Source organism: Strix aluco, chromosome 8 (genome assembly GCF_031877795.1).
Source record: "Strix aluco isolate bStrAlu1 chromosome 8, bStrAlu1.hap1, whole genome shotgun sequence".
Taxonomy (NCBI): Eukaryota; Metazoa; Chordata; class Aves; order Strigiformes; family Strigidae; genus Strix; species Strix aluco.
Window position 1 is genome coordinate 33,601,117 of NC_133938.1, and position 27,944 is coordinate 33,629,060.

General features: G+C 39.7%; 1 protein-coding gene across 1 annotated transcript in view; it reads left to right on the top strand.

Moving 5' to 3' along the window:
• HMCN1 (hemicentin 1) overlaps positions 1-27,944 on the top strand; it is a 206,680-nt gene that overhangs the window by 10,331 nt on the left and 168,405 nt on the right. Inside the window, exons 2-4 of the mRNA XM_074833139.1 lie at positions 21,927-21,997; positions 26,034-26,192; positions 26,795-26,917. Of these exons, the coding sequence (XP_074689240.1) occupies positions 21,927-21,997; positions 26,034-26,192; positions 26,795-26,917 (353 nt within the window). The remainder of the gene's footprint in view (positions 1-21,926; positions 21,998-26,033; positions 26,193-26,794; positions 26,918-27,944) is intronic.

A 27,944-nucleotide genomic window follows, 5' to 3' on the forward strand; every position in this document is an offset into this window, starting at 1 on the left:
AATTAGCTTTTTATAACTGTTGCCAGTGTTTCGGATTTCCTGGTTTAGGTGTGTTGTGCTCAGGTCTGATTTATGAGACCCTTCAGTTATTCCTGTTGTGAATTCATGCTCTGCAGTTGTTGGGTGAACTCTGGGTCCAAGATCAGCATTTTGTATAGGGATAGCTTACAGTGTTATATTTTTTAAGTGGGATGAGAGTGATTTAGGTCATGCATATCCCCTTGTGGTCTATGGTTAAACTTCTCTTGTTGCCTTTTGAAGAACATATGCAACCTATTCTTTGGTAACTGTAGATGTGAGCTGAGCTTTTCTGTGCTTTTGCCAGAGGAGAAGCACAATGACTTCACGTTCCTGAGGGACTGGAATGGGATCATATTATGTCAAGATACATGAAGCCATGACACTGAGGACAGGATTAATCCCATTTCACTTTAGGCACTTAACTGAAGAATCTCAGCTGAGAGACTAGCTACCCAAAGGCTCTTTCTGTAATTCACAAAAAGAAACTGGCACCTTTATGGAGCAGTTCATTGCTTGTGAATTTTTAAATACTTTGGAGGTCTCATTTGCTTTCATTGGCTGCAGAGGGAGCAAAGGTTAGTTCAGTTGAAGCCCTGAATTTAGCAGGTATGAAGTCAGGTGAGAGGTTTTCTGCTTTCTAGCTTTTTCCCGCTCTGGAGCTGAATGTCCAGATAATAGTCCCTGAGATTTGTTTCATTGTGTTTTTCAACCTACCATATGGATACTGGGTGCTCAGATGAGCCTAGGCTCACACGGGGGAATAGGTTGTGCCCATACAGTGATGTGCTCCCTGGTTCTGATCTTACCCCTGGCCTTCAGCCCTGCTGAAGACCTTCCCCTGGCAGGGCATTTTGAGCTAAAATTGAGTAAACGCTCAGAGGCAGACTGCAGGCAGCTCCAGCATAAACTGAGGGACTTCTGTGAGTCTGCTTTGCAGAGGGTGTTGGTTGATGCCCACTGATGTGGCTAATCAGAATGTCTTGCATCTCATTTGCCCTTACCTCAGGTTGTCAGCAGGGTTTGAACCTTGGGTGTTCAGCAGAGACCATTCTGTATAAGCTGAAGGAGTAATACTGGCAGCTACGAGGCTGATAATCTCGGTGGGGATAAGCCACAAATGGGGGCTGTGATGCACATTGTTAATGTGTATTGCAAATGTAAACAGGCTGTGTGTATTTATGAAGGTATGTTACCTTATTGTTCTGTATCCCATGTACTCTTCCATCTTGATTTTCTTTGGCATCCGTGGTACTCCTCCTCACAGAGGAGCTCCAGTTGTAGCCCTTTTCCTAAAATATCCTTAGCCACAGATTTCAGTCTGTAAAACATTACCGGTAAAATATATACATATTTGAAAATGACATGTTCCCAGACACCAAGCCAACAAGCTGCATACATCACATGCAACAAAAGATAATTGGAAGTGTTGAATTTATTTTCTGTAATGTATCCCTATTAGCAGTCTCATCTGTTCACTCTGGAATAGTGGCTTCCTTACCATATGCTCTTGGTAATGTGACAGTTAGTGTGTGATATTAGGTACAATGAATCAACCACATAAGTGTTCAGAGCCTGTGTATAACATAATGGGACTCCCAAAATAAACTTGAATGCGCGAGCGTTGTGCAGAGAGGATTTTAAATTATTCTTTCGAGGTGCCTGCGTGAGCCGGCTCTTACAGAAGACAGCTGGCCCCCTCACGGCACAGAGCCTGTTGCAGAATTGCAATTGAAAGGGAGTGAGCTTTGTCTCTATATTTCAGTGCTTCAGTGTTTTCAGGGCATCTGTAATGCCTCCTTTCTCTGCTGTTTGTTCCCAGCCATAGGACTACAAAATATAAAGAGAGCTTTAAAAGACAATTTTGTGTAGCCTGACACATAGTTGAGCCAAATTCCCAATATCAACTTTATAACTATGGGATAAATTACCACCAGTGGAGCTGTTGTGCAGTGAGATGTTACCAAAAGCAGAATGGGACCTCAGGTTTTCAGACTGGAAAAACTCTGCTGAAGTGGAGTGAGTGGGGGTGGGTTTGCATAATTAAATGAAAATGAAGGAATGTCTTGTGTTGCTATAGTCCCAGCTAAATGTCTGGTCTGTTTGCTCAGGATAGCAGCTCTAATCTATGACTATAGGTTACTGCTGGATTCCTGCCATCTTGTTTAAATTAGATTCATAGCCTGGGGGGGTTGGGGGGTGTAAGCAGGAAGCCATTGTAATTTTCATGCTTTGGACACCAGTGTATTTTCATGAGCTGAAGTTAAGTGTCTCTGGGGATGCTGAATATCACTGAAACATTTCCTGAGTTCTCTTAAGCTGTACAATGGTATGTCCGAGTCTGTTTTCCAAAGGACAGAGCTTTTTGTTTAGTTAGTGAGGTCTTAGTTAGTTCACCGAACTAGTATGCTTTTGCACGTATAATTTATTGAGGAACAGAAGAAGAGGAGGAAAGTTGTGCAGGCAAAATGAAGTCCTCTGCCTTAAAAGAGCTAGGAATACTGTGGTTTCATTTAGGCCCCCATATTAATTTATGTTTCTATTTACTAAAATCCTCAAGAGATGGTGACTTCACAGCTACTGTGTCAGAGCTATTTTTTTAGGCTGTGAATAGGTGACAGGGTTAGACAAGCACATGGTTTTAGGTAAAAGAGTAATAGCTGGAGAACCCACAGACTGATTGCTGCCAATCTTTGGGCAAATTACTTTGCATTGTGGCACTTTTCCATTTTATGTCGCTTAGCTTGTACAGCACCAACACAATAGTAGTGTGGTTTAATTAGAGATCTTTAGCATCACTGCGCACACACTAGTACAGTCTTTTACCAGAGGTTGTCCCCAGCGAGTGGCACAGGCAAAACCAAGCCCCAGTGTCAGCCCTGGTAGACGAATGAAGCGAGACATGGTGTGCGCTGGTTGGGATAACATTTGGACTGCTTTCCTACAGCATTTGGAGATCAGAACATGGTGCTTAGGCAGTGGTGCGTGTCCAGGAGTGTTGCCTCCTCATTTAGCAAGATATTACTTAAAAACCTACTTCTTGGTGTCATGACTTTTCAGATGAGTGGGTTTTTTGGTGTTTTGGGTTTTTTGTTTTGGTCATGTCTTCCTCTTCTTCTTTTTTTTTTTTTAAATTTTACATAGACTGAATCAAAGCACAGGGAATTCATGTGACTTACTCCTGAGTCACAGTCCTCTGTGTTAACCATAAATGCACAAATCACTTATTTGTCCCTGAAATGTTTATTCCTCGTTTTCCTTTCTTTCCTAATCTGTCAGACTCCCACATCTTTTTATCTTTGTTGTCTCTGCCTTCAGCCCATCCCTTCCTCAAAATTTCCATTGACCCTTTTCACCGAGAGGTTCAGTGTCCCTTCTCAGCACTCCCCTCCTTTATCTCAAGATTTCTTGGCAGTCTGGAGTATATTTTGCATACACAGACTGGATGCTGGTGATGAAATGTGTACTGCTGAAGGCAACATATTCTTGCTCTGAAATAAGTGCTGTGTTAGCCACTAATAAGTTTGTGCAGGAGATGATGGAGAAATCTTTTCCTCGTTGCTTTCAGTGTGTCTGATGGCTGATATTTGCCTTAGCGTGAATGAGGGTGGTAGCAAGGACAGATATCATTCTCACTTTGCATGTTGGCCGTGTGAATGAGTGTGTTTCTAGAGTTTATTCTGGGTCTGAATTGGACCAACTGACTTTAATATTTTGTTCTCTGTAATTCTGGCTGAATCTGTGGATTTACATTTTCTTAAAGGTGTAGCTGTATTGCATGAAAAAATTACTGCTCTGCACTGCTGTCTGGTTTCTTCTTCTTTGCGGTTCTGATCCCTTTTCTGATTCCCAGCCACGAGGATTCCAGGTTCACAATTCCAGGTTCATTCCACAGTGATCCAGATTAGCAGCAACTGCTGAAACACTTTGTGCTTGCTAGCTTGGTTAAAGTGTTCATGACCCATTTTGGTGCTGAGTAGAGGTGGTGATGACTTGTGTTAGGGCAGATCTGGAGAGCGTGGCTGGCTGTTGGTTGGGCTGGCATAGCTGCGGTGGGAAGGGAATGAGTGTCCCCAGCGCTAATGAACTGAATCGAACTGGAAAGATTGAGCTACCCAGGGTCTGTGTGTGTGCAAATCTAGGCAGACTCTGTGAATGCTGACAATGGGAGGAAAAAAATGTGGCTGCTTTGTGTTTCGAGCTTTGTTGTAAATATTACTGTTGTTGCTCATGCTTAGGGTGTGAAAAGTGGAGATCATGTCATTATTGTAAAAACTCAGCCCTTTCCCCACCCCTGAAAGTGTAATTGAATATCGTTCACTTACCTAAAGTGAGTCATGGTATATGAAGATAAAATCATGTGTGTTGGCTAAATTGCATTTTGAAGAATTTGGCAATTTGATCACTTCAAGCAAATCTTTTAAGCTCCTGGTGGTTCGGCGTAGCCACCTATACTGATACATACCTGTGTTTTTTCTTTTAGGGGGAAGGCACAGAAATACTCTACAGTGTAGAGGTGTGTGGTAGCTTATGGAGATGGAGCTCTCTTTTAGCAAGTGGTATGAGAGGATGAATTTGCTTCTGTAAAGGGCATGAGGGAAGTAGCTTAAGAGATGCTGTTGCATGCCTACTTCATAGGGATGAGTTCTGTTTTGTAAAGAGATGAAACAAGCAAACAAGAAAAGCCCTAAATAAGTGAAGCATGTTTTGAAGTAACTCTTTAATTTGCATAAAGCTTGTTTAGAGGCAGATTTGAAGTGCATAAAACCTTTCAAACTTTAGAAATTTTGGCTGTGGGTGTTTGTGTGATGGCTCAAGCCCATCTCACCTTTTGTGTTGTAGCTACATAGCATTAAACAGTTTCTTAGTTACTTGCAATGAAATGTCCCATTGTGTAGATATAAAAGCCATTTTTTCCACTTTGATATTCTGTCTGATTGAATGGGTTTTGATCTCAGTTAACATGGAGTAAATCCAGAGTAATTCCATTACAGCCAGTGATGTTAGTTTGGATTTACACCAGCATAACTGAAGTCAGAGTCTAGCTTTGGTTGTCTGCTTTCTTAATTTGCTGAATATTACATATTTCCCAAATACCCTTTCACATCTCCTCTTCAGACCTTGCTCAGTCCTCTTACTTTCCCAAATTCCAAGAGTAACAATGTAGGTGAAATTTACTTGATGAAAGATTGTTTAAGCAGGGTCTGTTTTTTATTAACTCAGCTGTTTTTCATTTTTTCAGCACTGTTTGAAGTTTCATTGTACTCAGGGTAGGATCTGAATTCATCATGCCTTTCCTACTTGACTCAATTTTGTCAATTAGAAGTGAGGTGTTTTAAATTATAGGTTGCTCTCCGACATTATCAGTGAGTAAGAATTGTATGCCTTGGTGATATTTCAAAGCAGTTTTTAACTCTGAAGATCAGAAGAAGGAAAAAGGTTGTGCCTTAAGGCACTACTGTTAATCAGCAACACGACGTGTTTGAAAGAGCTTAGTAAATGTGAGATGTGACTTTGGAGAATGGGGTGAATTAAATTTTTCCTGTTTTTGTTTATATTTCCTGACATTACGCTAGCTTTGTAGAAGTGTACTCTGAACTTTATTGCAGAGTATTTTAATTTACCATGTGTGAGAGACATCTGGAATTTCATCTGAGTTATTCTGTTAGTTAAATTGGGTTTATTATTAAGGTTAGATGTTTGGACAATTTTATCTGTGTTTATATAGTTTAGTTGGTATGCTGAGGGCTTGGTCCAGATAATCATATCAGAAATGAATCCATAACATTTGTATTAATGTTTTTACAGTTGGATCTCTACTGTTACAGTATCTCTACCTTCATATGATGATAAATAATTCTGCCTGGAATATTCAGCTCTTAGTCTAGGGATAAAGAAAGGATGGGATATGGGGAAACACCACCACCTTCACAGAGACTTTGAGCACAAGCTCTGACTAGTTAAACAAAACACTTAAGAATGTTTTTGTATATATTCTCTTGATTTTGATATGATTTTCACTATGCTTAAGCGTTTTCCTGAGTGAGGCCCTGAAGATTTGCCTAGGGCAACAAAGAGAATCTTTGACAGAACTAGTGACTTAAACTTGAGTGATACAGTCTTAATAATTTAGATGCCATTTTGTACTGCAGACACCTGAACAAGAGCTTTACAGAAAGACTGAATCACTGTTCATGTCTGTACCTGAATCTCTCCGAAACTCCACATAGTGATAGTCTTCACCATGACTATACCAGTGGGCAGTTTGTAAAAACAGATGGTTCCCTGATCCTGCAGAACGGACTGTAGTTTAAAGAGTTAGTCATGCACTTATGGTCTTTGTTCCTTGGCATTAGTGTTCAAGAAAGGTAGCCTGGCTATTAATATACGTAGGAATTTCGTGTTGGTTTGTGAATGCCATTAAGAACTGCATATTTTTGTGGTGGTTTTAAGCCTTCTTTTGGATGCAAGAAATAAGGCATAAACGAGAAGCTCTGAGCAGCTGTAGCACAGCCATCAGTTCATATACCTGTGCTTTCTTCTTAGAAAAGATTGTGCTATGGGCTGGGCAACTGCTCTGGTTTCTCAGGCAGTCAGTGGTGGAAGCTTCATGGCTGGAAGTTCTTGAGAGGATGTTCAAAAGCAGAAAGGAAGTTGGCAGAGGCCACCTTTGAAGAGACTGCTCTTTGAGGAAGAGAAGCTATTCCATTATGTGCTATCCTGAGGCCTGAGACTTGCAGGAGGCAGTGACATCCCCCTGAAGGGGGTGGCATGCAGAAGTATGTTTTCTTCAGATCTGGACTGCTAATGCTGTTTAAAAGTGTCTAGTTAAGACATTCCTTTTCTAGGACTGCACTTCCTTGCTTTATGACTAGGCCATGCCTGGACAGCATAACTAGCAAACCAGAGCTCTCATCACTAGCAGACCTTTTTTTGGAAAAGTGTGTAAGTGGAGGTGAAATGGGCAGTTGGAGATTCAGTGTTGAGTGGCTGGATGGCCGGGCTATAGTCTTGTTGCCTATGGAGGACATCAGGCATGATTTGGCACTGGAGGTCGTGCCAGAGAGACCTTGCAGCAGGAGCACTAAGCAACCCACACCAGAACGGAGACAAAATCCAATCTTTGAGGGCAAGATCAATCTATTTTAAGGTTAACTTCAGCTGGAAGAATATATTCTGAGATGTATAACTAGTGCTCTTGTTCTTTAAAGAAGGATGAGTGACATGCACTGTGTGACAGTTTTGGGCCACTTAAGTTATTAATTCATACAGTCTATGAAAATTATTCTTTTTCCATTCTACTTTTAAGGTGTAGAGTTTTTAGATGAGTGTTATTTTTTAGCACTGATGGAATCTTATCAAGCTCTCATAACTTTTAAAAAAAATTCCATATTATATGCTAAGCCACTTTGCTCTGAAGAGGCTGAGGAGTGCTCACTTGCCAACTCTGATACGATGATAGTGGTGAACTACTTGAGGGTGGACATTGCTATAGGAACATCTAGAACAACTGCTGCTGTTTAAGTCTTAAGTCTTGATGATGTTAAAAGACTAGATGTGTTGTGTCAGTCTGACAAAAAAATATGAGACATGAGAAGCCCATGGAAAATGTAAAATAAAGAAAGCATGCCCTTACCCATTCAATTCTTTGCTAGCACAGACAGGGTGGGAAACTGATAACAGGGCAGCTGAAAAGACCATCAGTTGAGAGCAAACTGCAGCTGATGAGATCAGCCTGTGAGCCCCTTTATTTCTACTCAACAATGGTGAGTGCCAAAAAAAAATCTCGGACTGCACAGTTCTGATGTTCACGGGTGGCATCCTCAGTTGATGTACCTGACTGCCAGCTGCAGCAACTAAGAAATTAGCACACACCTTTCACTTGTGTTGACTCACAAGGGGAGTGGTTACCACTTAAAATATCCCAGCATGAATTCTCAGAGTGTGTTTGAAAGCACCTGCATATTCAGAGAGTGAGTGTCTGCATTGTGTCTGGAAGAAAATATGCTTTTGATTGACCTACATAAACAGTACAAGTCAGGTTGTAGCATTCATTTTTTGGAGCTTGATGGGTTCATGACCACAGATCCAAATTCTCCAAAGAAGAAAGCTTTGTGCTCTGTTTTTCTAGTAGGCAGCTGAGTATGTCGTCTTGGACCAGGCCAGGCAGAAGGTGAAATTGGGAAATACAGGGATCAAGGCAAATGAGTTAGTCTAAGCTAATTTCTGCCTAAACATAAATAATGGCTTTATTGTGAAAATTTTAAAAGATGAGCAAACAGAAAGCAAGGTTTCTGTGTAATGTATTCCTGTTTAACCTATTTAAGTCATCCTCATGTGAGAAGAAAAAGATTGTTTTGTTTAGGGTAAAAAAGTTAATGTTCTCATCTTTTTTTCCTCCTCTCTCCCTCCTCACATCTGCTTTTTGAATTAGTTTGGAGCATGCTTGCATTTTTACACTAGTAAAACTCAGTGGAATTTTATAATCCACAGATAATATTTAATGTTTCCCTCTCTTCCACAGCTTCCTAAAAACTACCGAACACTCAAACCTGCATCAAGAGCAGAAATATTCTCATGATTTTCCTTTTTCTTCTTCCAAAGTCATGAAACAGCTTTCCTACAGCCATTAACCTCGTGGTCTGTTGAGGCATCCCACCGCACATTTGGATACGCAATGTCATGTTCTCTGCGGTCAGTGCCAGGGCAACGAGCCCTCGCACAGGGGCGATAGAAATCTGCACAGAATGTGCTTCTGCTCCTGCCGACGCTGCTAACTGCAGCCAGTTGTGCTGAACTGTGGTGTGTAGATAAGCGTGGGTAAATCTGGATGGATTAGTAGCTACTCAGTTAAGCTGTCATGAATCTTGCTGTAATGAGCTGCCTAGAGTTATTGCTTGTGTAGAAGAGTTGGCAAAAAGGCAGTGTATTTGTAAGCAAGCTGCCAGTGAAAAGGAAACAAATGCTGCTTCTGGGACTCGTAGATGGCATCTCAGCACTACCGTAGGCCAAGTGGCAGTAACCTAGATGTATCTGTTATTTTTGTGAGCTGTGCTTTGTGGCCTTAAAATTAGTTTCTTGTAAAACACTTCTGGTGGCTTAATTTTTGGCTGCCTTCTCACGTTGGTAGCTGCTTACACAGGGAGTGAAGACACTGCACTGTAGTGCAAGTGGTTAGCAAAGGCTCTTGCTTTACCTGCTCAGAGGGTGGCAAGGGGTAACAGGTAAAGCTGAGGGTGTTTATTTTTTAGCTGTGGAGTCCAATAGTCTATTCAGCTTTAATCCATACAATTTATGAAAGTCTTGTGTTTGTATCTCTTCTGTGGAGACACCAACAATGTCCTTCAGCTTGTCTACTTTGAATACTAATCATGCCCAAGAGATTTTAGGCAGAGTCTGAAGGATGATGATGACTGATCAGTGACTTCTAGGATGCTGGCTCCTGAGTGGAGCTCCCTCACGCTGAGATGGTGACATGCTCTGTGTGCATGGCTGAGCTATTGGTGATGAAACCCCAGAGCTGCTGTTTCACAGCTGGAGAAGCAAACTGAAATAGGGGCTTTCTGAACAAGTGCACGACTTTCTTCCTGCCTTGGTTCTCTTCTAGTCTTTTCTCAGGTGATTTTTAAAATCATGTTGTTGTATTATGTGTTTTGCTAGCTGAGATCTCAGTTTTACACACCAAACGACTGTTAGCAGAAATGATGCTTAGACATGAATTGGGGGATTGTTTACGTACCATGGAGCTTACATGAGGTCAGTGAATTTGCAGATTTTCTTTACAAAGTGGTGAGTAAACATGTCTGGCTTGCAACCAAATTCATAGCAACAGAGTCAGAATCAGAGACTTCTGCGCAACAGGATTTATTTAACAAATATTCTCAGAGATTGTGTGCCTACTGTGGGGGCAACTCCTGGTTTTTGATTGTTCCACCAGATTGAAAGGATGAAGTAGGTGCAATGCTACAGAGGGGGGACGAAGAATGTTTTCTTACTTCCCGTGTGGTTGTTAAGTGGCTCCCAGCAGCTAAACTTTTGGGGACTGCAGTGTGCTGGTTGGGAGAGGTGGCTATGTGGCTGATCCTCCTCTGTGCAGCCTGTGCTGCTGTTCCAGGGGGAGAGCTGGGAAGAACCAGGAGCCACACCGCAAGGCATTTTCACTGGTTTGGCTCACAGAAAGGAAGGAGACATGTAAGACTGTTGTCACCACCAAGCTATTCTGGCAGGAGATGCTCCTCAGCCTGGCCGCGTGACTCCTCTCCCCTCTCCTTGGGGTTCTGGTGGCCGTTTGAGTCTCTCAGGCTTGGTTCCCTATAGTTCTGCAATAAGTTTATCCCTTACTGGATCATTTCTGCTGCTTAAAAATGTTTTTGTTGGTGCCTTTTAGAAAATTACACAATTACAAGTGATACAGGCAAAAGTTAAGGGATGGGAGAGAGCTGCTTCCAAATGCCTTACAAGTTACCAAAGTAAACAGTGCTCTCTAATGAAGGTTTTGAGAGGCTTATCTAGCCATGAAAAACTTGCTATATCTTTCTTTTTAAATTGACATTTAAATCCAAACCATATTTTTTTAAAAATAGAACTAAAATGTTTCCGTATCCTCTTCTGCCCGTATTGGCTCTGTCAGATAAGCAATTTTGCAGTTGTGTTTTCTGCAGTTTTTCCCCATTGTTTTCTTGTGCAATACAATCCTACAAGAGGCCAGGTTGGAAGGGACCTCAAAATCATCTGGTCCAACCTGTCAAACAGAGCCTCACCAGGAGTAAGAAATGTGTCTAAGTGGAAATAGAAAATGAACAATTTGCAAAGTCTTCCCTGTTAAAATTAATAATTTTTAAAAGGACGAAAAAGTTCACTTTAACCTGGTACACCGGTAACTGACCTTCTTCTAGTATCTTTAAATAGATGCTTTAACTGATGCTTCTTTATTCACAGCACTCTTTGAGGCACTATTGAACCATTGTTAGAGCTCTGGGGGTAATATTCAAAACAGTATTATCAGAGTGAATAATCAGTGTACACAGACAATGTTAGAAGCTGTAAAGTTCTGTCAGCTGTGTATGGACTAGTTTTGTGAAGTGGACACTTATTTAGAATGATGCATAGAGATTTGAATTTGCAGTTATAATGGCTAAAAGGAAACGGTTTGGGTTGTTAATGGCTTTACGGTGGTAATCCTTTAGCAATTCATTTTATAGTGTAAGACTTGGAGGGGAGCTGGGGCCTGTTCTAACAGAAATCAATAAAAGCTCTGTCATTGGCTTAAAAAGAAAGCAGATGCATTTTTAATAGTAAAAAGAAAGAATTTTTGGTGCAGAATACTGGGAATTTTATACCGAATGTGACACAACTTCCTTCTCTTAGCAGCTGGTCTCAGATTGCTTTATTTTTATTATGCTTGGAAATCTCCATCCTCAAAGGATGGCAACTGGATACATCATAAAGTATTTTATAGTATTGAAATGATGATGTTCGTGTATGTGTATACATGTGTGCACACACACACAGAGAAGATGTCATCTCATAGAAGCCTGTTTTTATTCTCCTAGAATCTCCTAAAAGAAATATCTTTTTTTTGTCTTCTTTTGAGAGACAGGTGGCTTGGCATGCAAACTGAGGAAAATTTAGTTGTGTTTTAATTCTGCAAGTGTAGGTAGGTCTGTAGTTAGAATGTTATCTCTTTCTCTTTGTTTAGGGCTAATTGATTAACTATGTGGTTTGCTGATAATTTTCAGAGCAAAACTCATTTAAATAACTTTTCAAGGATTGTGTCTGGCATCTGAAGGAATTTTAGGTCAGTCTTTTTACTTTTCTGTGTTTCTTCTATCCTCTATGGAGGAAAAAACCCTAAAACTTACCACACTGTGTATGAGCTTTGTATCTAACAGTTGTGCTGTTCTGCTTTGCCCTAGGTCGGGTAACTCGCTCTTGCCAGAGAAACCCCAACAGACCCATTTAAATATGATACACAATATTCCATTTATGATTTAAAAAAAATTCTTTCACCATGTGAAGGTATTACTGGAACATAAGCCTGTTAAAGAACAGCATAGGATTAATATGGTAACTTATTCTGGAAAGTCCTTGTTTCCATGGTCTCTTGAGAGTTTTAAGCACCAGTTGATTAGTGCTGTGGTCTCCAGAAAGCTTGTTAGGAGAATGGCTCCTTCAAGAAAACATTGACTCCTGGTTTATTAATAACTGGGTAGTAATGACACACATTAAGTACTCTTCCTGACGTGGGATATTGCTATATGCTACATAGCGTGAATGGAGAGTATTTCTCATCATCAGGGACTGAGCAGTACTGGGTTGTCCTGCTCTCAGGATGCTCAAGTTACTGTTGGTAACTTTATTTGCTTACGTGGTCTGTTTTTATGTAGATGTGGGTGCTGAGTGCATTAGTAATTCCATACCCTTCATGAAAGCAATGTGGCTGCAGTTTTGGCGGGACAGAGCCAGTTGCTTTTTCAGTTTTGATTATGTCTCATGATCAAAAAGCTGACTTGGCTTGAGTAAGGTAGCCCTCTCCAACGATCTTCCAAGTCTCTTTGAAGGAAGTGATCTGTGAATATAATCTTCCAAGCAGCATACGATTTTAATTAGACTTTGTAATTGAATTCATCTATTCTGGAAAAATAAAAAGCTGTGATTATTTACTTTTTTTTTTTCCCCATGGTGAGATATGTATGGGGACACGGTGGGAACCAGAGTCCAGTGAAGAAAGAGAAGGAGCCTTATGGGTGAGCTTGTGGTAACCTGCAGTGCCAAGAGGCTCCCGACGGTGGAGCTCGGCTGTTCCCAGCCCGCAGCAGCGCAGCAGCAGTGTGGGCAGCAGCTCGAACTGGATCTTCGCTAGATGATGCAGTAAATAAGTTCATTTTGTAATGCAATAGCAAGTATAAATTAAAAATTGGGTTATAAACAGTGTTTGATTCAACTTCAATGTGTTAAGGTTATTAATCACAAAACAGCACTGTGAAATTTGTAGTTGCATTCCTTCCTGCCCTAGTCTTCAGTGTAAGTTGTATCCAGCCCTGTTACAAGTGTTGAAGGAGTGTTGCCAAAATACACAGAGCAAGAGATGAGACAGAAATAGACCTGGACTGGAGTTCAGTCTGGAGAAAGAATTTAAAGAGCATTGTAAATTGAATTTTACTCAGTTCAGATTGTTGTTAACAAGGAGAAATAAACAAAAACAGAAAGTAATCTGATGACCTTTTCAGATGTTTGGCGTGAGCTAGGAGTGTGGGCCAGCTTCAGTAACTGCCTGCTGCTCCCATGCTGTACAGTAAGGAAGCCATGGCTCTAGTTCTTATCAGCTGTTTAGTCTTTAGACTGAGGGAAGTGAATTAGTCAAAGCTTGCATGCTGTATAGCATCAACAAATGATGATTTTTTAATTTTTTTTTTTCCCCCCTTGTGTCTGCTGGTGCTTTGTCTTGTCAGAAAAGAAAAGAAGCAGTGTGAACGTCTGTGCTCTTGGCAGTACTGGAGTGACAAGCATAAAACCAAAACCCACTGGGTGCAGAAGAGATGCATAAGAGCATGGGCAGCAGTTCTGTATGTACTTCATTCACCGGGATGGCTCAAGGCTCGAATGTAGGGGACCACCTGGTTGTAAGAGACTTGTGTAATCTCCATGACCCTTCCAGTCCTTTGGCCTCTCTTAGGGACTGTCAGCCGAGTTGCCAGCTGTGGCTGTTTTTTTTGTGATTTGGGCAATCATCCATTGAGAGCTGGCTAGAGGCAGCCAAAGTCATTTCAGAAATGATGGCTGCTGGCCCCCTGATGAGAACAGACCTCCGGGGTTGGTCAAAGAACCAAGGGGAGGGAGGAAGAAGATGGGTCTCCTGCAGATGCCAGGATTCAGGATGTTTGCTTGTCCCCAGAAAGGAAAAAAAAAAAAAAAAAAACAAACCCAAACAAAAACCGAACTTGTTTTGTGTCAGTCTTTTTAAATTTGGGATATTTAATGGCCACTGGCATTACTTTACATTTTAACCACATGAGTCAAGTTTTTTTGACTCTTTGCCTCTTATCTGTGCACCAGCAATAAACAATCTTCTGATGTATCAGTGGAACCAGAGTGGATGTTCAAGTGAATTATTTTTTCAGAACAAAAATCAACCTGCTTTTTCTTATTTCCAGCCTGAGGGAGTAGACTTTCTATCAGTGGTTCCATGGCATGTGTGATGTTTGTGCCACCCATGCTAGGGGCTCCAGAAGCTCTGAGTCTGTTTTGTGCGTCACTCATTTAAGAGAGAATTTGTAGCTAATCTAGGTTTATTCTAATGGTCTCTGGGTAGAAGAGGTTACTCTGCATGTCCTGTGGCTTATGGCTGTAGCTCTTAGAAGGAAGAGTTAACAGTGTGCTAGTTGTTGCTGTGCTGGGCAAATCAGCACTTGATTTTTATTATTTGCTATTGCATTTGGTTAATAACTTTTAGACAACTGCACTTGAGGTCCTCAAGCTAAACATAGTGCTGGTTGCAGTAGACAAAAGATGATAATATTAGATTTTATCCACTGTGGGTCTCCAAGCTAGCTTTTCCTTTCCAAGAAATGTAAACTTATGTAATGCCCTTTTTTTACCATTGTTATTTTCCTTTTTAAAAAGGCTCATAAATGTTATAACAATGGGTAATAACAATGCAAACATGCCACTTACTAAGGCACATTTTTAGTAAAACTTCTGTTAAATCTTTGATCTCTGAGTTTCATTCAGGCTTCGGCTGCTGCCCTGAGGTGGCTGGTGAAGAATTTGATGTACAGGGGTGATGACCATTGCCACCCATGAGGACGGAGCTTCAGTAGGTTAGGCACCTGAGCAGTGCTTTGCAGTTTGCACAGACTATCTGTTTATTTGAATAGCCAACTAAAGAAAAGCTCTGTTTGCAGTCTGACTCCTTCCAGTCAGTTGTTGTCTTAAGCTAAAGTTTGCATATTAAAGTTAATAGTCATAAGTCATGCGACTGAAAAGCTATTTAAAACAAGAAAGAAAAAAAGTGACTGCATTAAGGAAACATGTGAACTTGCTGGGTTGGTTTGGCTTTTTTCTGTCTGGTTAAGAATCTGGTAAAAGTTGTTCACTGCAGTTCTTGAGCTGTTTAAAAAATTTAATTATACCCAGGTTAGAGTCTGAAAGCTAAAAGTCACAAGGGGATATCATCTGGGAAGAAACTTTAAATAGCTTATTACATCTTCTAGTGCTAAGCACCTTGGCTTACTCCAGTGCTCCCTGAGTCCGTTGGGAGGGTCTTCCCAGTGGGGTGTGTGTTGGCCTTGGGGGACTCATTGTGATTGTAGGCAGCATCTCCAGTGCTACTTGCACTTCTGGAAAAATTCACACAGCTCCCATCACCTTTAATACAAGCTGAGGGTGTCCTTCACTTCAGAGCATGAAGCAGAAGTTTGTCGGGTTTTTTTGTAGGTGGTGGTAAGTAATACTTACTAGCTTATATTTTCAGAGTCAGCTACTTGGGTTTAGTAGTCTACTAGAGAAATTTGCAATCAGTTAAAAGTGGAGCAGCATTTTAATTGCATTAATGGTTAAAACATAATCATAAAAACTTTCTGTTTCTATGTACGTATGTTTGTCAGCTGTTTGAGGAATAAAAATGTTCACTATAACTTGAGATGACAATTAAAGGTATTTTTATTTAGTTGCACCTGTGATGTTATAATCTGGTGTTGGAAGGGACAAGGGAGCACTGTGACACAGTTCTAATGGCAGCTCATGAGTGATCTGTAGTGAGGTGAAGTTCAGATGTGTAGGACCCAATTTGCTGTTAGGAAATTAAAGGTTTCTGCTTATGTGCCCTTAGCACAGAAATCTGGCTGGAGGCTGGTTAAGAGTAACTCTATCATTATTGTTATTTTCTTAATCCTTGGCAGGTAGCTATTCCTAAAGGTCTTCAGAAGAATTCTAAGCAGAGCTTTACAATTAATTGGATACAAAGAAGGAAGCTTGAGAAGAGAGCATTAAATCAGATGAAGCTCGGTGCTCAGCACTGTTAGTAAACAGTTCTTATGGAATAATTGTATACCAGTTTCTTTTGGCAGCAATCCTGGCTTAGGCATTTTAGCTGTCCCAGCTGATCATTCCCAATCTTTTATCATCTCTTCACTTGTGGTGGTAGAAGTACTTGAGAGCATGTGCAGGAAACAAGACTAGAAGACAGATCTGATAAGAAAAATTATTTTTGTATATATAAATAAAATATGGGCAGGCAGGGGTGTGTATGTATAGATGAAACCCACATTAGTCTTCTGATCTCAAAAATTGTCAAAATTGCCATAGCTAGGAAGCAGCACTCAGATGGAAAGGCAAGATGGGAACTGCTTAAACTGGCACTACTCATGAAATGAACGTATGTAACCATACCCAGTGTGCGATTTTTATTTCTTCTTCACCATCAGACGTACATGTCAAGAAGTAAGTCTTGGCATGTGTTAGAAATGTATGCTAGGGTGCCTCCACTGGCTTACCTAATTCCCATTTGCATCACTGAAAAATCTTTCCTTCCCCCACCACACCCTGAGCCTTTTGCCATATGTGTATTTTCAATGATCCCAGTAAATCAGAATCTGCCAAAATTGTGTAAAAAGAAGACATTTATTTGACAGCCTGAAGATACAAATAACTCATTTGCATAGTTTAACCTATACGTTCTTATACTATCTCACTTGAATTATGATACTTACAGTGGATGGTGAAAATTTTCTGATGCCTAGTGCTAAACTTGTGAATCCACTCTATCGATCAAAAAGAAATGTGGAAGATAATTGCCACTCAGGTATTCTTTGTGTTATACAGTGGGGAAACTATATATTCCTTGAGCTGTATACTATGTAATGAAGAAATAACTAAATATACTTTGATCTGTTCAGTTCCAGGCCAGAGGGCTACACTTTCACTCCATTGCAAAGATCTGGCACTGGTAAAAATCTGCACAACTCTGACATTATACCAGTAAAGTAGTAGAATTGGGATGACGCATCATTGTGCGTGATGAAACAGGAATTTTGTAAAAAGCTGTTGTAATTACCTTTGCTATTAAAATATCATTTTTTTCTTACTGTTCAGTGCTTTTTGGGTTTTTTGGGTGTCTTTTTTTTTTTTTCACTTGTAGTGTACTGGTTCTGATGTTTGTTTTCTTTGGAAGTATCCAAAGGTGTGGGAGCTTTTTGGGGGGATGTTTTGTTTTTAATCCTGGATATAGTTTTGCATCAGGGAAACATCCTTGTTCTGAATTAGGAGAAGGAATTCTGTGGGTGAGAGTGCTCCACGGGACTTTGCATCTCTGCCGAAATTCCTTCACCTAGCAAGTACCAATTAGAGCTTTTTTTTTCCTTCCAGAACAAACAAATTCAGTGTTCTGAGTTGATGAGAAAAATAGGCAAATGGCTTCCATATTCCTTTGCTAGATCTCCTAAAACATCCAGCTGTCCAAACCAGATATTTGGTGCAGATGTTTTACATGGTCAGGATTAAGGGAGTGCCAAATTTGCAATCACCCTTGGCAGTAATTATGTATGATTGTGTGTCATTGGGTAATTTGTGGTTTTCCCAATGTGCTTGCTGTTCAGCTTGTATATAAACATGTAGCCATTTGAGGTGTGGCAGAAAGTCATGGAAAAACATCAGGGCCTTGAAGAATGTCCAGTTTCCTAGGTAACTAGGGACTTTTCTCCTTATTTACAAAGGAGATGGGTTTTATCAAATTTGCCCCAGAAAGGAAGTATCAAGAGTCTTAGTCTCTGTCAGATGGACTGGTACTCGCTTTTAAGTTGTCATATTTAAGTGCTTAGGTATGAGCTCAAATATCATAGTGGTTACATTGAGTTTTATGATTTTAGGAAGTCAGGGCTTTGTTCAGTGATGTGCAACCATTCCTTTAAAATCCTTCCTTGCCTATGTTATCAGTTTTAGGTGGGTGTGCAATATTAAGTCTTGGATCGCCAAGTCGTCCTGCAAGAACTGATGTTTAACGTTGTACTTCAGCTGCTGCCTAGCAAGGCACACTGTCTTGCTGTGTCTGTGTTGGGTTTTTCACCTCTTGCACAATCACCTCTAGAGGGCCCGGACAGCTTTGGAGTGATGAGCAATGGGGAGACAGACCTCCATAGCAATCTAGTCCCAAATACTCCCAATATTGGTGCCTAAAAATGGATTCATATTTCAGTATCAGAACAGACATGCTCTGCTAGAGTATTTCATGTGTCAATCCTTGCCTAAAGAACTAAGGAAGTTTAAAAAAAGTATTTTTTTTCTTCTGCTTCACCTGGTGTGTTTGCAGGACCTAGTTTCTGAGTAAATAATCTGTAGTTAGAATGATACATTTGTAACTATGCTTGATTTGAGGAATGTCTGATTTATGTGCTTGACCTCTGCATGCAGTTACTGAGAGTTCAGGCAATTTTGCATGTGGCTAAATGTTCAGTTGGACCTATGAGTTGACTGGCTATATGCGTACCATTAAAGATGAGCAAAAGAACAAAGTTGTGCCTTCACTGCTTTTCTTGGACACCAAAAACTATTTTGAGCACTGACACGCTGGTCTTTTTCTTTTTGCAATGTCTACTATTTTCTGTTAACTTGACTGTATGCTTGTTTGATGTCTTACCTTGGTTTAATGCCACAAAGCTTTTCAGCATTGTTTAGATGAACGCTCTTACACGAGATTAACTTGTACAGTGTGGTACTGTAAAACTGTTCAACCCTTTAAGTTCCTCAGAAACTCTGCCTGAACTGATGCTTCACAGCTAGCATCTTCAAAGTGCTAAGAACAATTCTCCATCACAGTCTATATAACTCTTTTTAACAGCGCTGTAGTTTAGCGTTGCACAGGCCTTGGTGTCTCAACTGCACTGAGTCTCAGACCTGCTTCTGTGCATTCATTCTACGGAGCCACGTCCAGATTGATGACTGCAACTTGATTTAGACTTTACAGTTTTTGAGGTTCTTACTGTATCAGTAAACTAACCTTCTACAAGAACTTCCTGTGGTGCTTTGTGAGAGAACTTGCCATTCTTTCTCAAAATCGTTTTTGGAAATGGTTCGGAGCTGGCAAGTAAACTTAAAGTACTTCTGGTAATGTCTTCTCACTTTTATCTATCCTGAATGCTTTGAAGGCCTGTGTTTACCTACACCGATGAAACAGCCTTGCTTGGGGTTGTGGTTTGAGGTAGCAGAATGAGGATAAAAGAAAATGAACTTGAAGGTTATTACAGCGTTTTTGCAAGCGGGTCACATCAGCTGGTGGCACAACAGCATGTGAAAGACAGTAGATACTGTTTTTTTTGGTACAAGTTGGTGAGTGTTCAGATGGTGAGAATTGGTCACGTCACTATTTAGACCTAGAATGATGGGTTTGTAAGTGACGTGAGATACTGAATAACCTTCATACAAGTGAGAGGAGATCTGATCGTGCAGATGGGGGGAGCAGTGCCAGCCCAGAGCTGGATGGTTATTGCCATTCCAGACACCTTCTATATCAGTAATTGATTAGTTTAGTGTTGGCAAACGGACTGTAGCTGTAGGTTTACATGAAATACTAGCATCATTGCTTGCAACTGGAAGTACTCCTGATGTCCCTCAGATGGGGGTGCTCCTGACACTCCTCTGTCCTGGAAGTACTCCTGACATCCCTCTGGGAGTGCTGGTGTCATTCGTGTTGCCCCTGTTTGTCCCTGAGAGGAGAAGATTATTCCTGAAGATGTGAATGATCTTATTCACTCCTTTCTGGGGCCTTGCTTGACCTCTGGGGAGGTGGGTGAACTCTGGCCTTTGTTGCAGAATTGCCTGGGGAGATCTGCCCTCTGTACAGCTCCTGCGAAGTTCTCAGTGCTGTCCTGACAACAGATAACTCTCTACTTGATGCTGACTAGGCCATACCCCCTCTCTAACTTCTAATCTAGGTGCCATTTCAAAGATCTGCTCTTTACCGAGCTCACACCAGAGAGTGGCCAGAGCCTTGGCATGATCCTGCGGCGCGCTGGCCAGGGCTGGGGCTTGGCATCCGCGTGCGCTGCTGGAGCGAGCCCTTGCTGCCTGCTGAGAAACAAGGCAAAATTCTCATCTGATCTCAACTGCATGTGCTGTTTTAGCTTAGCTGGAGTAATATTGCTTTTCAGATCTTTATTTTATATGGAAAGAAAGCCTTTCCAAAGGATTTAATGTTCTAGAATTGATAAATGTAATCCCTCAACTGACAGGGAACAATAGAGCTAGTGGTTTTACTGTATGTTTAAAACCCGTTCTATTATATTCTTTAGAACAATGGTTGGCAGGGGATAGATTTGAAGCAAAACAATTTGGAGATAGCTTTATTACAGGCATTTGCTTTAAAGAATACCCAAAGGAGGATGATACCAGGTAGGAGCGGGAGCATGGCAGGATGAAATATATGGATGAATATTGAGTCCTTATAATGGCTCTTTGGATGATAGTGTAGCATTTTAGTAAATAACCTTCACAGATAAATGACTCAAAGCCATACAAAAAAAACCCCCTTAAGACCATTTAATATTCTAGGAAAGGTTTTGTGTAATCTCTTGGGTGACTTTCAAACAAATTAAAACCTACACTTAGCAAAAGGCACTCATAAATAGAGCCCCCCAAGCAAACGTGTGTGTGATATAGTAGACTTTAGTGATGGCTGTTGTTGAAACTCCCATGAAATAAAACTTTGGACAGTTTAAAAAAGAAAAATGTCTCGATTATATGGAAGATAAGTACATATTAACTTTTACAGAGCTTGGAAAGCACTATATGGTCTGCTGAGGCAGCACTTCCATGTAAGCTACAGCTGTATTAAATTGGCACCACTCCAGTTCCATGCTTTTCTTTTACCCTGACAGCATAATTGTACTCCATCTTGTATGATAGTACTCAGCTGATCTCTTTGAGTTGTTTGGGGCACTAAACTGGCAGAAATCTATTCACTTTTTTCTTTTTCTATTTATTTATTTTTGGCTTAGGACCCTGACCCAGCTGGCTGAGCTAAATGAATGCCATTACTGGCACAAGGACAGGGCAGGAATGCCTGCCCAGGGCAGGGAAAGAATGAAGTGCATGAGTGCCAAGACAGCTTAAGGTGAACCATCAGGAAATCACAGCTATAGGAAAACAGCTGGTTAGAATCACATTTGATACCAATTAGGAAAGCAATTGTTGAGGGGGCAGAGAGAGGCCTGTGGTACAGCTAGTGTGATTGGGAAATGCTCAAATGTGTGCTGCCATTGCTCCCACACCCCAGTCCACAGCCCAGTTGACTTCAATTTGATGTCCTGCTGTTTCTCAGTATACAAAGACATGGCAAAAACCACAAATAAAGTTGATTCTGCTTCAGTTCTTTCTGGCAACTGCTGCTAGATACACTGAGGTTGAGCACGCTCACATCAGGCTTTTCCAGCTAGAGGGTATATATATTCTTTCAGGCAAGAGATTTTTTTTTTTCATCAGTTAGTGAGGTTAGTGTGTGTATTCTGTTCAGAGGCACCTTTCCTTCACATTTATCTACAACTGTTTCTGGAAAAATACATTATTTTTTGCAGCCACATTTGTTTTGGGGATGTTTATTCTCTTCTGATTACTAAGAGCAGTTAATGATTGGTCAAAATCGAATGTGAGAGAAACAGACCACAGAATGCTCTATGTGCCTATAAGTGTTTAAGACACCCAGAAGTTGGTAGTACCAGAATGGTGAGTTACTAGATTTGGAATCACAGATTTCAGTGCTGGGTATATCAGTCCTAATGATTCCTTTCTGTTAAATGCTTTTAGTTTCATTTTTACCATTTTTACTACTTTTATGAATCTGAAACAGTTAGCTCTTCACTTGAAGTTGTCTTTTGATAACTTTGTGTTTTCCTCATGTCTTCCAATTTTTTTTATCCTAGAAATTGGTCCAGTGACAATAACAACAGATCCCAAGAAATTTCAATTTGAACTCAGGGAACTTTATGTTCAGGTGAGTAACTTGTTGGTTGTCTGTGTGGTTCTGGCAAAAGCCCTGTTCCCTCCCTCCAATCTTTCCTCTCATGTTGATGTTTCTCTTACAATGCCTCATCAGGATGTAGGCCGTTTATCTCCGTCATTTTATCTGCACAAACTGTCATTGTCCTGTCCTCTGGTCATCTTAATTTATGATTAATTACTTTGTCTTAGTTTACATCATTGTATGGGGAGTCAGTTCAACAACACAAGAAAGAATAGTTAGATAATGCTAACGTTTATTTTGCATTTTAATTAGTCCTGCCACTTGTTCACAGACACTTTTATGAACTGTTTACTGTGTTTTTCATTAGCTTTAACTAGGTACGAAAGGACTGTAAGACCCATTAAGTATTACTTAAATATTGTCTTCACTGCCATGTGTTCCTTAGCACTGACTGATTCAAAGGCATCAGGTAGACTCAGGTACTCTTGTCTTATGCAAACCCTGTGAGTTGCTCAAGAGACAAGTGGCAGTTTTTGAACTCACACACCAGTATGTCTCCCTTGGTGATCTTCCCCTGGGTGAGGATGAACCACAAATGAGATCTGGATTGGGTGATGGAAAGAAAGCGAAGCATTGGAATGGAGTTACCCTTACTGAAAGAAAATATGATCCTATTGTCTTGTCTTTTAATCAAGCAAAATGCTTCTGATCTGTGGAGAACCTTGCTGGAGAGTCAATAGTGCCAGACAGACACTCCCTTATAAACTGGCACATGGTGTAATCCCTGTATAATAAAGATTGTTTGAAAGCCAATAGTGCTAGCTTGGGAAGAATAAGTAGCTTAAAAGTTGGCAGAAAGATTGAAATTCAGAGAAAACAATAGTAAATTTTCAAGGAGGCAGAAAATGCCAGCTGTTATGCTTTTCTCCATCATAGGGAAATTTAAACTTTAATAAACCTTTTACTCTTCAGTTTTTGTTTTCCAAATAGCTATACTGGAAAATAATTGCAGATATTTCTGAAAGGTATATGATGAAGCTTTTAGGAATTTAAAACTCCTAATTTACAAACAAGTTGTTTAAAAGTTACTGTCTAATGAATTTAAGATTTCTTTAATCCTGATTGATTGCATATTTCATAATTACTTTCAAGATGTGCTCATTCAGCTGAATTAAGACTTCCACTGATTTGCATTCATTCATTATATTGGTGAAGGGCCAAAATATAAATTAAAGTGATTAGAACAGGACTGATAGGTCATCTTGCAGTAGTTCTCCCAGAAAATGTGAACACTTACTACGTGTTTGTTATTAGCATTTTTCCTAGAAAGACAGTTAAAAAGTGCAAGAATAAATAGTGTGGAGGTAGGGGAAACTTTAAGGGTGGTTCATTTTGAAAAAATGGTGTAGAGCAAATAGGCTCCTTAATGAACAAAGTTAAAATGAAGGTGGAGATAAATTATTTTAAGGAGTCTTAGGTATAAAACGTATTAGACCAAAATATGCTCTCCAGGAACACTGCAAAACTTGTTCCCCCTGGACGTCAGGATAAGCCCGATCTTGTTTTGCAACAAAATTAATTTGGTCACAGAATGATTGGAGGGTCTGTACATGACACTAGAAATAGGCTTTTGGCTGGAATTTGACATCAGGCAAAAATTAGTCTGTATACATTTCACTGAAGAAACCAGGCCCTGTTCCTTTTACACTCAAAGTGATAAAGGAAGTGTTCCTTTGACACCTCATAAGTTGATCCTATATTGCCTGTGTTTCATCTGTAATTAATTGTGTATCATTCTTATGGACAATAGGATGATAACTTGTACTTGGGCAGCAGTGGTTTCTTTTTTTTTTTAATGAGTTAAGCAGTTTTTTTTGTGTATTCTCATATTAAATACAGTTTTCACAACTGACACTTATTTGCATAAGCAATATACTTAAATCTTGTCTATATAAAAACCTTTTAAAGTGTATTTCCATAGTTTGAGTGTTATATGATTCTATAATACAAATGCCAATACACTCGCATCAATAGTTATGAAAAGGCCTTATTTGAGTATTTCTCAGTGTAAAAATGACAACTTAACGAAAGTAGTGTTCTGCAAGAGTTGATAACACTTTTTAAATCGGATACTAAATTTATCTGCTTGTAAGTGGGTGCAATGCCATTTAAGTAAATAGTTATATAGATTTTAAATTTAGGCCTACAAAATGCCATATGAGCTGAGCTAACAACCTAAATTTCTATGTCCTGTCCAAACTGAATGGAAAATGAGATTTGTTGAGCTTTACTTACCTATGTCTTCCCAGAAAATTTCACAAGGTAATCATAACCATATTTAATTGCAGTTTGGAGAGAAAGGCAGGAAACATTTAAAGGAAAACTTTCTTCTTTATTTTTTAAATTAAGCTAATACGTTTCTGTTTCGTAGTTCTACCTAGTTGCCTTTTGAGAATACATCTCTTCTACATTATGAGAATAATAAAGTTCATGCTTGTTCTCAGAATAACCATTTAGCTGAGCAGTGCTTTTTCTATTATATGTAGAAAATAGATGCTGCCATGTAGAATATTACATGAGACATTCTAGTAGAGATTTTCCTGTTCCAAGTAGGTGTCTGTAGAAATTGGCTATTATCTTGACTTTGCCTATAAATTAAAGCTTTACGTGGAAGAATCTTCCCTGCCCTTGCAAAGTGAATATCATATTCAGCAAAAGAAATAACTGGCCTATACAGATCTGTCCCATAGGATTGTATAAGCACTGTCAAGATAAAGTTCTGACGTGTGTCAAAAATGTTTCAAGAATGGTATCTTGAATTTTAGGCTGTCTGGAGTCTACCACTTGCTTTTCCCACAAAAGTAAGACTATGTTTAGAAAGGACTGACTTACAAAAAGAACAGTGGCGATGTACCTATTCTTTAATGTAGAGGAGTTTATTGATATTCTTGCTTTGAAATTGGATTAAAGATATCGATAGATCAAAAATTATTACTGACATGAAGATTTCATTGGGGATAGCTGAAACTCTTAAGGGCTGGGGGACTGTGGGAGGCAAGGTTTTTTTCAGCTTAGTGTGAATGTTTAACCTCAAAACAATTTTTGATGGCGTCTCGAGAATTAAAAATAGATGCAACAATTGCATTATTTTTTTTCTTCTTTCTTCCCAGTGTGTGGAGATTTGTGTCTAAGTATGTATGAAGGCATGTCAATTATGGAAATAAAAGATATAACTTCTATATTTAATCTTGAAAGTGCAGAGATCTGTTGCTGTTTACAGGGGCAGGTTTTACAGTTTGTATGCAGCTCTCTGGAAAGTTCTGTCTTCAATACGCCAAGTTAATTTTTATATATGTTAAAGTGAACTTTTATTTAAACAGTATTTTCCTCTAATCCTTAATTTAGGAAGAGAAACCGATCCTTTCATATAAAGTTAAATAAAGTCATACTTGGAAGCATTTTGACTGAACGAACACATGGTGTGAAAAACCTCCAGCTGCACAGCTGTCTCCTTAGTACAGGTCACTGGCAACACATCACCTGTGCCCCCTCTGCTCAGCTCCCTGCACTGGCTGCCCTGCAGTGTGAGGTCTAGGTCAAGTTCTTGTTGTTCTGGTATCTAAAGGTCCTCCTGGAGCTCAGCACTGCTTGGCTGAGATCACTTCCCATCTGCATCGATGACCATGACCTCCCATGACTGCTGCATACTACCGGAGCAATTAAATTCTCAGCCAGTGAGGGAGCGTGTGAGTATAGGAAATGGAGCTGCCACAAGAGCTGGAGCTAAACAAAACATGGTGCTCCCAGAAAAGATAAGAGTGACCGTGACACCAACCATTTTCAGGGCTAACCACAACCCTTCCTTTGACGTTATTTTCCCTAAGGAATTGTTGCAGTTGCTGCTTGTGAGTGTGTCTGTGCCAGCACTCTATAGCAACCATACGATGCTTAGGATAAAAAAAATTATTAGAAGCTGAGAAAGTATGTCTTGAATGTGCAAAAAGTAACTTATTTGGTATGTTACTTTTTCTTAGAAAAATGCTTTGTTTTTCTTGATTGCGAACAGGGTGGTGGAGACTGTCCAGAGATGAGCATTGGAGCAATAAAGATCGCTCTAGAAATTTCTCTTCCTGGTTCTTTCATCTATGTATTTACTGATGCACGATCCAAAGATTATAGACTTACCCATGAAGTACTTCAACTCATTCAACAGAAACAATCACAGGTACAGAAGGGATTTACATTCTGAGCTGGTTTATGTATTTAATGCCCTGTTTTCTCAATATTGAAGGGTAAAATTATTCTGTGTGAGGCTCAGTGAAATATTTTTACAGAAGGGACCATAATACTGCTGTTCTAGGGAACTTTTTTAAATAGAGTTAACTGATCTGGTTAAGAAAAAACTTAAAGGAATATCCCTTTTAATATTGTGAATTAAATAGTGCAACTGAACCTTCTACCAGTATATGTATTCTTGATCAGCTTACCACTTACGTGGATGTTTTTATATTGGTTTGAAATAAGTATTCTGTAAAGTACAAGTGCTGATAGATGCGTAACATTTCTAAAGTGATTCTTGTCTGTTTCTTTTCTTCTTCATTACTTTTACCATCAGTAGTAAGTGCAGTACAGCTGTCCTTCATGCAAAGTAATATGAACCCACGCCAACTGAAACAGTTCTTTTGTTGTCATGCATTATGTCTTAATGCTGTCTTTGCAATGTTTTCCTGAAGGTTGCACCATGTACCAAGTGATTTTGTTGTTTTTTGTTTTGGTTTTTTTTTTTTTGTGTTTTTTCTTGTTTTGGTTTTGTTTTTTTTAATGCAGGTAGTATTTGTGTTGACTGGAGACTGTGATGACAGGGACCATATTGGTTACAAGGTCTATGAAGAAATTGCCTCCACGAGTTCTGGTCAAGTTTTTCACTTGGACAAAAAACAAGTTAATGAGGTAACTTTGCTTGAATTTGGCAATATATAGAGAAAACAAGGCAGGGGCTTATACTTTAAATCTTTAAATGGTCTGCTCATGGGTTAGGGAGCATAAGGGGAAATTCTAAATGTTCTACTGTTGGTATGTGGATTCTGCTCTACCTTTCCCTTCCTTGTTTTTCCATCTGCTATATCAGAATGCAATTCTGCAACTTTTATTTATGTTAGGGAAGTGTGAACCGTCATATCTAAACAGAACCTCACCAACTTCTGTCTACCTGTGCCAGGAGGCTTCCAGGAGGAGAGCCTTTAAAATAAGGAGCAGTTCTGTGCTCTGAGTAGCCCAGTGGCTTTCTACTTTGAATGAGAGTGCAGTATCAGCTTTAAATGAGCACTTTGTTAGCAAGCAAAAGATTGCTGATAAGCCTGGACAAAAATGTTTCTTACATTATGGACAGATAAGTGTGAGCTAGCAGGTTTCCATTGTTCACAAAGTAACTGTGGTAACTTTTTAAATGAGGTTATTGTTTCAATACTTTTGACAGCTCTGCTGACCTACTGGTAAATGTGATTGCTGACCCACAGTCTTGAATGACTATTTGATTTGAAAACTCCAGTGAGTCTTAGGCGGAAATGAAATTTCAATAGTGAATGAGAAAATAATTTGGAGAGAGATGAAACCACATGTTCGTTATCTGGGGAGCTGGAATTGTTTATAAATGTTGTAAACACTTCCCTTTGACTTCCTGTTATGGGCAATAACTAGATGAGTTTTTTTTTTTAATAAAAATTTACTTAGGTTTGTTCCTTTTTCTTTCTTTCCTAGAATTTGGACAATGACAGCTGTTGGAAATAAATTGGTTTTCTACTGTTGTTGCCTAGAAAAATTAGAGTTCTTCTTGGGGATGTTATGAGGTATTGGCAATGATGTGAAGGTGATTAAAAGGAGGAACTCCCCAGAGGATTTATCCTCCAAAAGTTAGATAGGTTAAAAGTAATCAGAAAATAAATTAGCTGTTCTGACTGAGCAGTTCCCGACCTACATT